The 15,457-nt window shown below is 42.4% G+C and overlaps 1 protein-coding gene across 1 annotated transcript; it reads left to right on the forward strand.

The window, feature by feature from the left end:
* The first annotated feature begins 1,669 nt into the window (after window positions 1-1,669).
* Window positions 1,670-2,833, forward strand: mid1ip1l (MID1 interacting protein 1, like). Its single transcript, XM_037675730.1, has 2 exons — window positions 1,670-1,830; window positions 2,014-2,833. The coding sequence occupies exon 2, from the start codon at window positions 2,067-2,069 to the stop codon at window positions 2,553-2,555; it is 489 nt and encodes a 162-aa protein (XP_037531658.1). The 5' UTR covers window positions 1,670-1,830; window positions 2,014-2,066; the 3' UTR covers window positions 2,556-2,833.
* The last annotated feature ends 12,624 nt before the right edge of the window (window positions 2,834-15,457 follow it).

Below are 15,457 nucleotides of genomic sequence, written 5' to 3' on the forward strand. Positions count from 1 at the left end.
GTATGTTTTTCAATAAAATAACATTGGAAAATTGAAGGTGCGTTGTGAACTTATAACACCTGACAGTGTTGCTTATAAAACAAAATCGGTATTGGCCAAAATCGGAATCAGCAGCTCAGACTGTTTTTTAAATCGGTGATCGGCCAGAAAACTGCAATCGGTGCACCCCTACGTGTGATGCTGTCCAACACCCCGGGGACTGACTCGGCTGGATGGGAACCAGACGTCCTGGTTTGGCTCTGCACCAGGGGCCACATGTACAAAGACTTGTGTGGATTTCCTACAGAAACATGGTGTACGCTCAAATCGAGAAAACAGGAGTTTGAAAATTGATGAGGTCCTTTGGATGAGGGACGAAACGTTTCAACAACAACAAAAGAGAAAGAAAGAAACCGTCCAGATCCATCCATCCATTTTCTTCCGCTTATCCGGGGTCGGGTCACGGGGTTAGCAGCCTAAGTAGGGAGGCCCAGACTTCCCTCTCCCCAGCCACTTGGGCCAGCTCTTACGGGGGAATCCTGAGGCGTTCCCAGGCCAGCCGAGAAATATAGTCCCTCCAGCGTGTCCTGGGTCTTCCTCTGGGCCTCCTTCTGGTAGGACGTGTCTGGAACACCTCACCAGGGAGGCGTCCAGGAGGCATCCTAAACAGATGCCCAAGCCACCTCAACTGGCTCCTCTCGACGTGGAGAAGCAGCGGCTTCAAAGTTAAGTCAGGTTTGACTTAACTTTGTTGGATTTTTTTTTTTTTTACCTGAGCATGAACTAAGATGGTGTGCAACATGTAGCACTCTAAGTACACGTCATAAACAACCATCAGCTACTACCACACCAAGTTTCATGTCAGTGTCACTACTTGGTACAGGAGGACAATGTCAACTTGAATGGAATTGAAATCATTTGCAGATGTTCACCCAATTGTTACTTTGTAAGAGTTTCGTTCAAATTCATGCTCTGGTTTACAAGACATTTTGCTAACAGATATACACAAAATAGTAACACAAATAGACATTATGATCCTTTTCGTTGTTTTTGTGAGAGGACAGGTTTTAAAACCCTCTGGAGGAGGTTTGTCCCGTTACAGCTTCGACTTCCGGGTTGGTCAGCTTTTATTTTGAAAGCACCACGCGGCGCGCGCAACTGAACCGCCTGCGACCTGACTTGGCCGATTCTGTGGAGTCTTCAGGCCAGAACCACCCGGTAAGACCACATTTTGCTCCAGGATGACTCCAAAACATAATTTACTGGCCCTCATTTGTGCCACGACTTTAAATAAATAATAAAATGGTTTTTTTTTTTTTAAAGTAGAACGTTTGAGAACGTTCGCGTTGTAGTGACACGGTTCAGCCAGCAGGGGGCGCCGCCGCGCAACAAAAAACAAAACGACTTGATGAGAAGTAAGACTTTAAACCGAGTCAAACCCGCCTAACCGTGGTACTTTGAGACTAATTAGAGAGCACACCTGACGAACCTGCTGAGCATCAATTATGAGGAGCCTCCAGGCCCTAACGGCCTGGGACGTGGAGGTGTTTCCAGGCAGCAGCACACAATAAGCCTGACTGGCAGCTCCCAGGCTTCCTCTAATTGGTCTGTTGTGGATCAGACGCTGCAGAGATCCACCCACAGATCCTGGTTCAGCCCAATTGGCTCGACGGGAACATGCCAGGAGGGCGGACTTTGATTTCCTGCCGGCTTGTCCATATAAAAACCGGGGTTAGGCTTCCAGACAGCTGAGGAAGTTCTCTTTCCTTCCCGGAGCTTTCTGTCCGGTTGCTGACGAGACTAACCAAGACAATCAACCCTCCGTGTTCCTCAGGTTCTGCGGTGCTTCAGGTCAGTCTTCCTGCTTTCACTCTTTATTTTAGCTCAACACGATTCAGCTGCAAGTCGTCAAGGTCATGATGGGAGGGGTTCAGTGGGGTTGGTGCTGCAGTTCATGTAAAAGCTGTGGTTCGGATCGTTTGACGGCAGCATTTTCTTTCCTCCACCCTCATGTTCCTCCACTTCCTCCTGCAGATCAGCTGCTCAAGCTAACCCAAAGCTTCCCCCCCACCACCACCACCACCAAGATGATGCAGATCAACGGTGACCCGGCCAGCAACAAGCACTCGCTCCTCAACGTCATGCACCGCTTCATAGCGGCTGCCAACAACATGAACGAGACCATCATGGTGCCCAGCCTGCTGAGGGACGTGCCCCTGGAGGAGCGGGCCGCGAACGACGACAACAACAACAACGACGATGACGACGACGAGCCGCTGTGCGCCAACAAGCAGAGGGACATGTACGAGCACTACCTGCTCCTCAAGTCCATCAAGAACGACATGGAGTGGGGTCTGCTGAAGGAGATGAGCAGCGGCGCCAGCTTCCTGGAGATGGCCGTGAAGCAGGAGGAGCAGCAGAAGCCCCTGCACCCCGAGGACAATGCAGACCTGGAGCACCAGTTTCATTATCACCTCAGAGGACTGTTCGGAGTCCTGTCCAAGCTCACCTTGCAGGCAGACCACCTCACCAACAGATACAAGCGAGAGATCGGAGGAGGGAACTTCATGAGATGAAGACCAGCCTCCGACCCTGGACTGGACTTTTTGTAATGACTGGATCTGATCAGGGCATCCATCCTTTCACTCCTCACTTAGCACTCCCACGTTCTCCCCCACCTAAAACCGGTGATGCCTGCTCCTCTGCCGAGGTCGATGGTGCTCGGCGGAGGTTTACCGACTGCCCCCGGCCAAATGAAGCACAGCTCAGGTTTACCCAGAACTTCACTTTAGTCACTTCAGAGTTGAACCATGTCACAAACGTCATGCGTGTGAGAATAAAAGTTTTGTCTGTAGGAGATGTTGAATGCTGGTTATTCTGCCCCTCCTTTTGTTTTGTAGATCATTTTAATGCTGAGCTGAAGGGCTCTTTATCTTTTTAAATGTTGTGCCTTTTGCATACTTTTTCTACACCTGCTTGCCCTGATCAGTTCTGTTTTAATGTCACGTGTTCTTATTTCAAAAACCAGTTTTTTATTGATGCAGTTCAACTGAAATAAACATTACATTTTAACAAACCCTGTCACTGTTTTTAACTTTTAAGGCACTTTACAGAAGGCTTTGAGCTGTGAAGTGTGGCACGTCTATTAAAAGCAGGCTTACCTTTTTAAAATTGGGAAATCATGGATTCTCAAGTAAAAGTTGACCTTTTGCACTTTACCGTCATTCATGCAAATCACGTTTATGGCTTCGTTAGCTGCACATCTTTTGGAAGGGTGACTGAAATTTTAAGTTAAAAACCTTCATGATGAACTACGACAACGTTTTTTATTTTTACTGCGTTAAGCTCTTTTTAAATCCAAAACTAGCTGGCATCTTATCAATTGCAGGGTTCCCTAAACGATGCAGCTGTGTGGTCATAAATGTCTAAATTGCACTGATAAGACATGAAACGTGTCCCTGTAACCCTCAGAGACTGAGCAGTTCAAATGTCAGCTGTTCATTTCTGCAGCTGTGTGTTGCTGAATGTAACTTTAAGTGGAGAATTGAATATAAAGCATCAATTTGATGCGTGCTCCATCCATCAGCGAGCCGAACCCTCCCCTTAGCAACAGCTCCACCAATCCTGTGACCAAACCTCCCCTCCTGTTTGTCTCTAAGACAGAGTGAAGAGGCTGAGGGTATTCACGAAGCAGCGCTCCGCTCTCAGGCAGCCGGCATGCCGGGGTCAGGGAGTTTATATTAAAATCACTGAGCGAGCTCTGTGGTCCGAGGCTGCAGCTCCATTCCTGCTCACAATGGGCCACACAAAGAACTGGAACTCAAAATGGCTGCACTGGTCAGCGTGCCTCAACCCACTCTGATAAACTGGGTCAACTGAGCTGTAGACAGCTGGCCCCTCAGGGAGACTAAACAGATTTGGTGTATTACACTGAGCTGATTTAAATCACCAAAATTCAACTAACGCATAAACACAGAATACAAATGATGCTTCAGTTTGTTGCTGAATCTTTACTGAAGCTTCGATGTTAAGATGATTAAGTCATTGTGCTTTGTTTGTCACCAAACAACTAAAAAACAATGGGAAAAAAGAGGTCAAGGATTCATTAGGAGGAGCTTTTAGGGGCTTAACAGTCGCCATAGCAACAGATGTTTTCTAATGGAGAAAAGACCCCTAATGGAAGAAGTCTGTTTAAATTTTAAATTTCTTTGTTTCTTTTTACACTGTCTATTTTTGCTATTGTTGGGTGTAACTGGGACCCTGCGTACATAATTTCATTCCACCTCATGTACCACATGTGATGTGAATGACAATAAAGCTGACTTGAACATGAACTAAATGTTGGGGGTTTGGTTCATAAACATATTCAAACTGAACCAAATGTGGGCAAAGAGTCAACAAAAATCTTCAAAAGTTTGCTAAACACAACAAGGTTATAAGAAAACAGGACTACCGTAATTTCCAGACTATAAGCAGCTACTTTTTTCACACGCTTTGCACATTGTGGCTTCTACCATGCTGCGGCTAATTTATGGATTTATGGATTGAAATATATATATATATATATATATATATATATATATATATATATATATATATATATATTTGATGGGCTAACGAGCTTCATGCTGCCAAAATTAGCCTTGTCACACCTGAGTAGAGCTGTCATTTCTAACCTGAACCCGAAACCCAGCCCAGACCGACCCGGATTAGGTTCGGGCTGGGCTGGGCCATTATAATGTGATTAATGGGCGGGCTGGGCCGGTTTCAAGCTTTTAATTAGGTCAGGATCAGCCGCGATCCAATTATATGATAACATGGCCTGCCATACATCCACCAGCCGCACGCAGCTATTTCACCACGTGCTGACCGGCCTTGAAAGAGGTAAAAGGTTCAGTTAAGCTTCAGATGGGACTGGACTGCCAGGCAGCGATTCATCGCCCAAATGTACGTTCATTCAGCCGCTGCACTCAGCAGACGCGCGCGGCCGTTGACCCAGACAGGTGAGATCCCAAAGCAGACGCGTGTGTCAGAGCTGTCCGCGTGTTTCAGTAATTCAGATAAATGCAGCAGAAACGGGGTTTAAATTCTTTTTTACAGCCATGAAAGTACAAACACCTCTCGGCTCCAAATCTTCTGCTGCTTTTATTCAGCTGCATGTCCCCGACCATTAATAACTAATTAAAAATGTTTTTTTTTTACGGGTTTGGACCTGTAATTACTGTTAATTTGTTGGGTCGGTGGGGTTTGTAAATGATGGCTACGGTTGGGGCCAGGTCGGGTCGAATTTTTTGGGGCCCAAATGCAACTCTAGCTTCCAGTAACTAATTGAGTTGGGTAGCCCAGCCCTAGAATGTGGACCAAACTATTTAATTATTCAATATTGGAATTTTTATTTTGTTCATTTGATTTATCATTTTAAAAATCATATATCAAAATCTGTCAGCTGATATGTAAAGAGTAATACCTGGAAAGAAGGAAAGGTACTTCCCAAAATGTCAAAAACTTTTTGGCAAAACATGAACTCTGTTTGCGTTTCTTTCAGTTTTGGGGGAACATTAAAGCTTCTGTTCACGTTTACACTTAACAATTCAGGCCGACAGTGAGATCTAGAAGTTTTATTTCAACCGCATGAATCAAAGGGCTTGAACCCCGACTGATGTTCCTCAGTCAGACTCGCTGCACGCCTCCATGTTGCATTCAAGTCTTGGGAAACCTGAGAGCGTCTGGTACAGTCTAGATTTGAAATAACTTGGCGCTGCTGTTTCATCATGCAGTGACTCCTCAAAGTTCACTGGGTTTTTGCGTATTCAGGTGTGTCATAATCACTTCAGACTTATTTGTGTCTAAAGACTCAAACCCAGCAGTTTGGACGTGTGATCACTTTGGCCCCTCTCAGGCGTTGCAACAAGTGAGACGTCACAGACGGATCTTTGGACATTCGTGGGAGTTGTTTCACGTTTAAAGGCCCGTTCGAGTCGTTACCCGACCCCGCCTGCCGAGCTTGAGGCTGCGTGACTGCAGGACTTGGCAGGCAGAGGTGTCTGCGATCCTTCCCCGGCGTTGCCCCTGCGTTGCTCAACGGCTGTGAACCTCCAACCAGACAGAGCAAAGATGAACACTTTATGGCGGCAGGTCACGACGACCCGGTCCAAGTGACGTCTGAGGGTCAATAATTTAAAATAAACGCTCGTATCTGCAATTACAGCGTTATCTGTCACACCTACGTTAGCTTTTATCACATGGTCACCATGTTTGATTGTTCCCTCTGCCAACAGAACTTCTCCCTGAGCAAACAGCTGACTGCGTTCACTTTACTGTCTGCTTTATTACAAGTTTACTTTCAACCTGCTGCAGAATAAAGGAGACCAAAACACGACCCTATAAATGCATCTTTATTTATTTCTGCTTAACTTGAGGCCTCGAGCAAGCTTTGAACTTTCAGTCAGACTAAAGAAGAATAAAATTGTTTTGTATTAGTGTAATTTTATGTAAATTTGGTTGATTTATTTGGACAAATATTAAAAACACATAGGATTAAATGTTGGCCATTGCAAATTAAAAACAAACAGGTTAAATAACAGTTGCTTACTTGCATCATTGTTACATTTTAAACTTAGGAAACAGATTAATGTTTAGCAAAGCATCATATTTTATTGTGGTTCTGACCGTATGTCAAAGTTCTGTCACTGTAAAAAGATAAAAGACTAATAAATGTCTGGAACAGAGATGCAGATAATCATGAAGGCTTTATATTCTAATGTTTGGTTTTATTTAAAGTTTTGTATACTTTTAGTATTTTAGTACTATGACATCTTATGTATCTTGAATTATTTTGACAGACGGACTGGTGCAGCATCTGCAGTATTGCAGACTTTGTACTGGTCCGTTGTGGTGAAGAGAGAGCTGAGCAGTAAGGCAAAGCTCTCTGTTTACTGGTCGGTCTACATTCCTACCCTTACTATGGTAAGGATGCTCCCTGGGCGCCTCCCTACAGAGGTGCTTTGGGCATGTCCAACTGGGAGGAGACCCCGGGAAAGACCCGGGACACGCTGGAGAGACTATGCCTCTCGGTTGGCCTGGGAACGTCTTGGAATCCTCCCAGAAGAGCTGGAAGAGGAGGCTGTGGCAAGAGATGTCTGGGCCTCCCTGCTCAAGCTGCTGCCCCCGCGACCCAACTTCGGAATAAGCGGAAGATGATGGATGGATGGATGGATGGATGGATGGATGAATGGATGGAATTATTTTGTATCTGCCACTTTGTTTTTTGCTTTCTGTGTTTTAATCATCACCTTTTTCCTGAATGTTATGTTCCTTTTTGTTCTGCCCACAAATTCTTGATGGTTGTGCTGGAAACAGGAAGTGTGTTTGTAGGGTTCTAGACTACTAGGATTTTGAACTAGTACTGGTGAGGAAAGCTGGTTCTGTGTCTGGAACAGAGCTGGAGTCCCTTACATCAGTGACAGAGTCAGTAAGCTGCTATCCATCATTTATTTATTAACCTTTATGTAACCAGGCAAATCCCATTGAGATCACAGATCTCTTTTGCAACGGGGGCCTGAGAACTTGTTTCTTTTATTGACTTCTTATCTTCTACACCCTGGGTGTCAAACTCACTAACAAAAGGAGGCCAAAATTAAAACCTTTTTCAAACTAAGGACCAATTTCAGAATCTACATTAACTCAAGTTAGATACCCGACATCTTTTCTAGTTGCAGGTTCCTCTACAAACGTTTGTTTGGTCTTATTTGACGTTCTCTGCTGCACTTATGACATCATACTCATAGAGTACTGAAAAAATTCAAGTGATAAAAGTATTTTACGTTTATCGTCTTGGGGGCCAGATAAGATAACAACGAGAGCCACATTTGGCCCCCGGGCCTTGAGTTTGACATATGTGTTCTACACCTTCTGACATTTGACCTTTGACCTGTAGTTACCAGAAGCCCAAATTGCCACATCCATAACACTTTACACCATCTGTTAAATATTTTACAGCATGACACTTTCTTTAGGACGCTCACTGAGCCAGTTTATTTTTACTCCTTTTATTAGGATCCGCAACAAAAACCCAAACCATGATCAATGCACCGCCATGCTGAACAGTTTGAGAGGCATGTGGCATTCTATTAGATGTCTTCAACTTAATTACGAACAATACAATTCAAGTCAGAGCTTTACTGCCTAACTTCTCTGCACTCATTATGGATGAATGAATGTCCATCTTGCCAACAGAGTGTGATTTATTTACATTAAATCTTACAGAGACAGTTTGTTTTTCGTTGTCACACTGAAGTTAGTCCAGTGGGAGTGGTTCTAGAACTATGTTTGTTGTGAGACGTCGTGTGCCGTAGATTTTCTGCTGGATTGCTGTGACAGAAGGTCTTCTCATGTGAAGCCCACGTCGCTGTATGCAGGCGATACAATGTGCTTCCTTGTGCTGCAGCCATAATGTGAACCAGCATGCTCATTGATGTCATTAGCGTTTGGGTGTTTGACTGAGGTCTGACTTCGGTTGCAGAAAACATTCACAAAGACAAAGGTCCTTTCTACAAACAACATAGTCATATCGTTCCTCCAGATCTGCATAATGAGAAATCATAAAGCTATTCTGTCAGCAAAATGCTCAGAGGAAGATAACGGAAAACACAACAAATGCTCAGACGCATGTATGTGCCACAGCTCAAAACTAAAGAGATTACTGTGTTCAATATATTACCCCTCACCTCCCACCCTCTGCCTGTTATTGTTTGCCTCCACGTTGAACTTTGAGTTGTGCTCCCTAAAGAGTAAATGTACCGTATTTAGCATCAATCATTACCTAATGTTGTTTCTAGTTAGGTTTAGTCAGGTCAGGTTTCTCCCAGGTCTGTAGCTCAGCCTTAAAAACATCACTTCAAACCAGACTTTGGGGCAATTTGAAGCGCTACTATGGTAACAAAGTTATGGTTATAAATGAAACGTTCAACATTTTGTCTTTGCAGTTGCATTTTCAGTCTTTTTGTGGTTATTTTGTGCTTCTAAATGTTTGTTTTTTGTCTCTGGTCATTTTTTATTTAAACTTTTATCATAATTTGTGTGTATTTGGTTTCTGTGGCCTGTTGTTAGTAAAATAAAATAGTAAATAAATAAATTAGCATTTATTTATTTTCGTGTTTTGATATTGTCAGGACTCACAATTACCTAAAAAAGAATGACAACATTTTGTTGTAACGAATTTAACACATTCAAATCAAAAGAATCGCTGTGGACTTTTTGTTTTTTTAAGTATTTCAGTTTTTATATGAACAATGTACCTGCTACACATAATGTAAGTTAAATATGGTGCTCCACAAGGTTCTGGTCTCGGACCAGTCCTGTTCACTTTAAACTTGCTTTTTTGTGTGGAAATATTTAGGTAAATGTTTGTTATGCTGATGACACTAGAGTTTATTTTTCTATTAAAAACTATCAGACACTGCAGATACAAGTTTATCTCAGACACATGAAGGCCTTGGTGCTTCAGTTTGTTTGTTTCTTTTATTATCTTTGAGATAGTTTTCTGTCGCTTTCTGGTCATTTTTCTACAGTTTGCTGCTTTGCTTGTTTTTTTTTTTTCTGTTGTTTTGTTTTGTTTCTCTGAGGTTTCAAAAAAATTATAACATGTAAAGGTGTCAAAACAACTTGAATAATGCAAATAAATTTTGTCCGTTTTGCAGCACAAGTCGCAAATAGTTCCACTAAACTAAAATCACGTGCAGAGACTCATTCGTCTGAATGATGTGACCCTCCGGTTATCGTACTCTTGAATGAGCCGCCGTATAAAAAGCTGCGACTGTAAATCGTCGTGTCTGGTTTCAGATGAGAACTCCTGTCCAGTATTTCATTTTCAGCTCTTTGTCCTGGCAGCGAGGATGTGCAGCTGGGAACACTATGTTCCCCGTTAGGTGGAGGACTTCCCACTGACTCGCTAAGTAATTAAGCCACAAGGATATCTGTGTGACTCATTCACAAAACTGCGAGCATTATTTTTACTTTTCCAGACAACCACTGGCCATCCAGGGAGCTACGCTTGCAAACTAAACAGCACATGCAACTTTATTTCTGCTGCTGAATGCCACATTACAATCAGAGTTTGGCAGCTCTGTGCAGAGCAAATAGGCGAGGAGGAGAAGAGGTTATGTAAGGCGAAGGTGGGAGGGTGTGGAGTCCAGCTGGAGCTGCTTACAGCCTGACACAGCGTATCTCTGAGACGGAACGATCCTCTCAGCCCGGCCTCGTGTGTGAGGACGAGATTCAAGATGCTTTTGACGTCGATTTATATCGCATTGAATTAGACGTTAACTGGAACGGTTTAATGAAAGCCTGTTTCAGGCCCAAGATTTAAAATAGAATAATCTTGTAGCCATTTCGGTCAAACCTTATAAATGATCTCGTGTTATCGTCAGATCTAACAGGAGAGTTTGTGTTGAGGACGACTCTCAGCTTCTACCTGACTGATTCTGGCAGATCCTGATCATCCACTCCATGGTGAGTTCAGGTTGCTTCCATCTGGACGCAGGTATCTGCTGCCCAGCTGTAGGACGAACAGACTGAAAAACTCATTCATCCCTGCAGCGATCAGGCTTTTCAATGAAAAATTATGATTTCATGTATTGCTATTTTCATGTCTCAGTGTCTTGTCTAGCATAGATGTTTTATGTGACTACTGACTGTGAAACTAATCGTCCCTTGGGGATAATAAAGATTCTTGAGCTTGAACTACCACACCAAATCCAAGCCCAATATCTGTAAAATTGTCTGGTTCTTTATTGGTCCTGGAAAAACGGTTGCTTATCTGTGGCAGCCATCTTGAATCAGGTTGACTTTAGTTGTTGATGTTTATTAAATTAATACCCTCTGAAAATTTCATTAAAACCTGCTCTCTGGTTCACAAAATGTTTGCTAACACTTCAAACAAACTCAAACTATAAAATCAGTCAAATAGAAGAAGGGAAATTAAAGAAACAATATAGTGTTACTCAAATTGACATTGTATTTACTGGACAGTTAATGTGGGAATTTCCATCCTTTATAGATTCAAATTCACAAATAAATGTAAAAGTTTATTAAAAAAAAGTGTTTGCATGAATCTAGATTAAAGTTCTTTGGTCTTGTTCCTCTATAGATTAGCCCATAGCTCATCAGAATTAAACATTATTTCTCCAACAGGTTATTCACAAAGCTATCTGCAACAGGTAAGATACTAACTGTTCATGACCTTTCCAAAGAACCCTGCTTTCAAAGATCTGAACGATTGCTTTAAGTGTCCTGCAGCAGTAACTCGGCAGCTGGACCCGTGTGTTTCCTCTCATTATCAGGTAACAATCAGGCTCTTCGATCCAGTGAGATAAAGTAGCAGAGTTCCCCTCAGGTCCGAGTTTCTGTGAGTCCCTGCTGGGCCGCTGGGTCCAGCCTGCCCCTGATAGAGCGGGAGGCTGGCACGACTGCTCCGGGTGGGGAACAGAGGGTCTCTGTTGTCAGCAGAGCTGCTGGAAACGCCTGCAGCTCTCAGAAAACCTCAAAGTGTCAACGTCAGCGTTCAGAGACCCCGACTCCCTGGACGCTTCAGAACCTGAGACCAGACCGGAGCAAAGCACAGGAACACGATTTATTATCTATTATTAGTCCTTCAGTCGGCGTTTAATTCATTTACTGAACATGTTAAATGATTATGGTGAAAAGAAAACACAAAAACGTCTATAAATGAGTTTATTTCACAGATACGGAGCTAAAGTCTGGTGTGGTAGTAGCTGAGAGTCATACACAACCAATACAAGTGATTTGATCAAAATAATTTAAGTTGTGTCAAAGATCTCCATCTAAAGCTGGGCCTCAGTTTACCTCACGAGCAAAAACAAAGTTCTGATTTAGTCTAGAAGGATCTGCAGTAACCAGATACGTTACAGCGCGTCTGAAGAGACAAACTGAACAAGGTCGTTGTCTCTGCAGCATAACGAGCAGCCGAAGCAGGAGGTTGTTCTATTTAGAGCTGCTTGGCTGAGAGTCAGGGAGGCTCTGGATGAAACGCCTTTACATGTCCTCAGATCTGCACACAAAGGACACTGAACACCTCGCTGAGCAGGTCTGAGGCCTGCGTCACGTTCACACATCTGCAGGCTGCTGATGGTTCAGGGACCAGAAAACAGGAGGAGGTTTTAGGCTCTGCCACCGAAATGATCCAGGTCCAAACACTTGGATGGGTTCTGATCGAGCTGGTTTGAGAGAGAAGAGAGAAGGAAGCATCCAGATTGTGTTTTCCATGCAGGACTTCCCCTTCTGTTTGTTTTCAGGAGCTCTTACATAACCTGATCTGAATACAGTTACCAGAGACAACAAACGTCCTCGGTGAACTCCCACTGCCCAGAGCAATTTAAAACTTCCTCAAAAAAAAAAACAAAAAAAAACCCCACCTTGCAGTTGAGTGAAAACCAGCTCAGACTGCAGAGACTTTTATCTCCTGTTCTTTATCAACAGGCCAGAGAGCGAGAGATATTTCTTTACCTTTAATAAAAACTGCAAACATTAGTTTAGGAACATCAGAGGCATTCCTGGAGCTGCTCTCGATATTCTAAAGTACGAGCAGAGAAAACTTCGAGTGAAACTAAAGTTTGATCTTAAGGTTTTACTGCGAGAACGCTGAGTCAGCATCCAGCTGATTTCCTGTTAATGGTTTCTACACTTTGTGGTACTTTAACCAAACTTAGATCACGACGCTCAGCTCATCAGGAAGAGTGAGCTCGGACTTTTAGTTTTTTAAATACTTCTTGAATTGTTACATTTATTTACAACAATTTTCCCCATAAAAATACAAAGCTCTTCATAAACATTCTTCTCTGCAATCTGTTAGATCACACGTGCTGCTTTTGTCGTATGCTTCCTTTAGCTTTAAGCTATGGTCCTACTAATTTGAGCTTTTAGCCGTTTTGCAAATGTTTGCTTACAGTTGATCATTTGAACTTTTATCTATTGATTTGCTATATTTCGCTTATAGAAGCTGTTTTGCTTTTATCTAGTTTTATTAATTTTAGCTTTAAGTAGCAGTTTTAATTATGCTACTGTTCTGATTTTAGCTACTATGTTGCTAACTTTAGCTTATAGCTATTGTTTTTCTAATTTTAGCTTTTAATTATTATGTTAATTTTAAACTTTTGGCTACTATTAATAATTTTATCATTTAGCTACTATTTTTGCTTCTATTTAATGTTAGCTTTTAGCTACAGTTTGTAATTGTAGCATTTAGTTAGTTTAGCAAATTCTACTTTTAGCTATGTCATTAATTTAAGCTTTTTGACCCTGGTTATGTTTTACTGTAAAGTTTAGCAGTTTTTAACTCATTGCTCCTGTTTTTTTTATTCTAATTTTAGCTTCTGTTCAGCTTGTGTTCATATGAACAGGTTTCTTCATGAAGTCTTTCAGCTCTCAAAGCGAGTTTTCTCAGAAATGTCATTTATTTGATTTCTTCAGCCGGTAAAATGTCTGGTTTGTTTACGTTTAAGCTCCTCCTGTTTTAGCTGTTGGGACTCCTCTCTTTAGGTTCCCGGGTTAGAACCGACCCAGCTGACCTCCCTGAAGCGGTTTCTGTCAGGAGGCCTCCTGCAGACAGGCCCTTGTTTTGATCCAATCAGGCTCAGCTGCTCCTCCTCGGCGGGCCAATGGCAGGGAGGTAAGGAGGAGGCTTGGTGAGGAGTCACATGGAGTCCAAGCTTCTCCCAACACCTGAAACCTGATCCGTTCTCTTAGAACAAACCAGGTTCTCAGAACCTGACAGAAGGTTCACAACAACAGCTCCGAACTTTAAATAGTTTTTTATCAGATAATCAGTTCTGTTTGTGTAAAAAGGAGCAGGTATGAACTCACGGACAAAAACAGGAACTTCTGGCGGATCGGAGCGGGTCGGGCCCCACTGAACCACAGTAACCTCATCAAGACTCTGCAGGTCTCAGTCAGTATCAGGAGGCCCGCATCGGAGTCCAAACAGACATGCTGCCACTTGTCCTTCCCACTGAGACACCAAGCAGGAACACATGTCCCAGCAGGACAACGTTCTCCTGCTCCTTTGATAAAACACACACATGCATCCTGTGTTTGTTAGCAAAATATCTCAGGAACCACTAGAAAGAACTGTGAAACTCTCAGATATTAGTCACAAGGTGTACATCTACAGCTCATCAACACATGGAGTCCACCTGATTCAAGATGGCTGCCACAGACCTTAGCACATGTGGCCATAATTTAGATACTGAGCCAAGATTTGCTGTCGTTCACAATAAACCCACCTGTCATGAACTGCCATGAAAGGAGGCGAGCGATATGCATTCCTTCAAGGATCAGGATTTTAATTATTTTATGTTCAAATTAAATTTGTAGCTCGATTAAGCTTTTATTAGTTTAAACTCAGCTTCATTTTTATGTGATTTAAAGACTTTTTCAGCAGCTTCTCTGAGTGTATACACGCACTGCTGTGCTCACCGCCTGCAGACTTTTCCAACAGGGCCAGCGGTTCTGCAGGCGGAACAGAACGAGACCAAAGTGATTTTAGGAGGTTTGAGGCCTGAAATGCAGATTGATCTGTGGAAAACGGCTGTGAAACTTCCAAAAAGTCACAATTAGCATTTTAATCATGACTGAGAAGAGACAAAGCAGCAGATGAACTCTTCCTGCCACCGTTGGTTCCCTCTGGTGGATAAAATCAAATCCAAACACCTGCTGATGTTTGTTCACCAGAAACTTCTCTAAACGTCAGTAAAACCTTAGAATGAAAGAGAAACGCCAAACGTTTGAGTTAATGAACAGGTTTGAGAAGTTTTTTTTACTTTAGGGACAAACTTCAGGTCAGATCTGGAGACAAGCCTTCAAGCATTTCAAATAAAAAGACATTAGTCATATTTAAAACCTTTGATACAGCCAGAAAGCTTAAGGTGGTTCATTTAATCCGCTGACCCATCTGTAAATATTAAATTACTATAATTGTCTCATTTGTCTTTAAAAATATTTTCCTTCTTTTCTTAAACTTGATTTCAGACATGAGCAAAAACATCTTCACCATCATCGTAGCAATAAATATTTAAAATAAATGATCCTGGTTTAAGATTAGCTGATTTCAAATTGTCTGATTTCAAATTAAGACAGTTTCAAGATTTGAAGTCACCTTTAAGACGAGCTTTGCGTTTTATTAGTAAAAGTGTTTTTTGTTAACCACACAGTCCAAAATGTTCAAACTGAGAAGTGATTCCGAGTCCAAACCATCAACAAAAACCCTTTCTTTTTATTTTTGTTTGGGACCATTTTTTTATATAAAGAAAGAAAATCGTTTTCAGTAGGAGCTGCAGTAAATGGGACATTGTGCCAAAATAAGATAGTTGAAATAAAAGCTGAGAAATAATCAAACCCTGAATGTATAAATAAACATTTAAATAATCTGACACAGGAAGATAAACGCTATGATTCACAATCCTGC

The sequence above is a fragment of the Nematolebias whitei genome, chromosome 4 (genome assembly GCF_014905685.2).
Source record: "Nematolebias whitei isolate Nwh7 chromosome 4, NemWhi1, whole genome shotgun sequence".
In the NCBI taxonomy this organism is placed as follows: domain Eukaryota; kingdom Metazoa; phylum Chordata; class Actinopteri; order Cyprinodontiformes; family Rivulidae; genus Nematolebias; species Nematolebias whitei.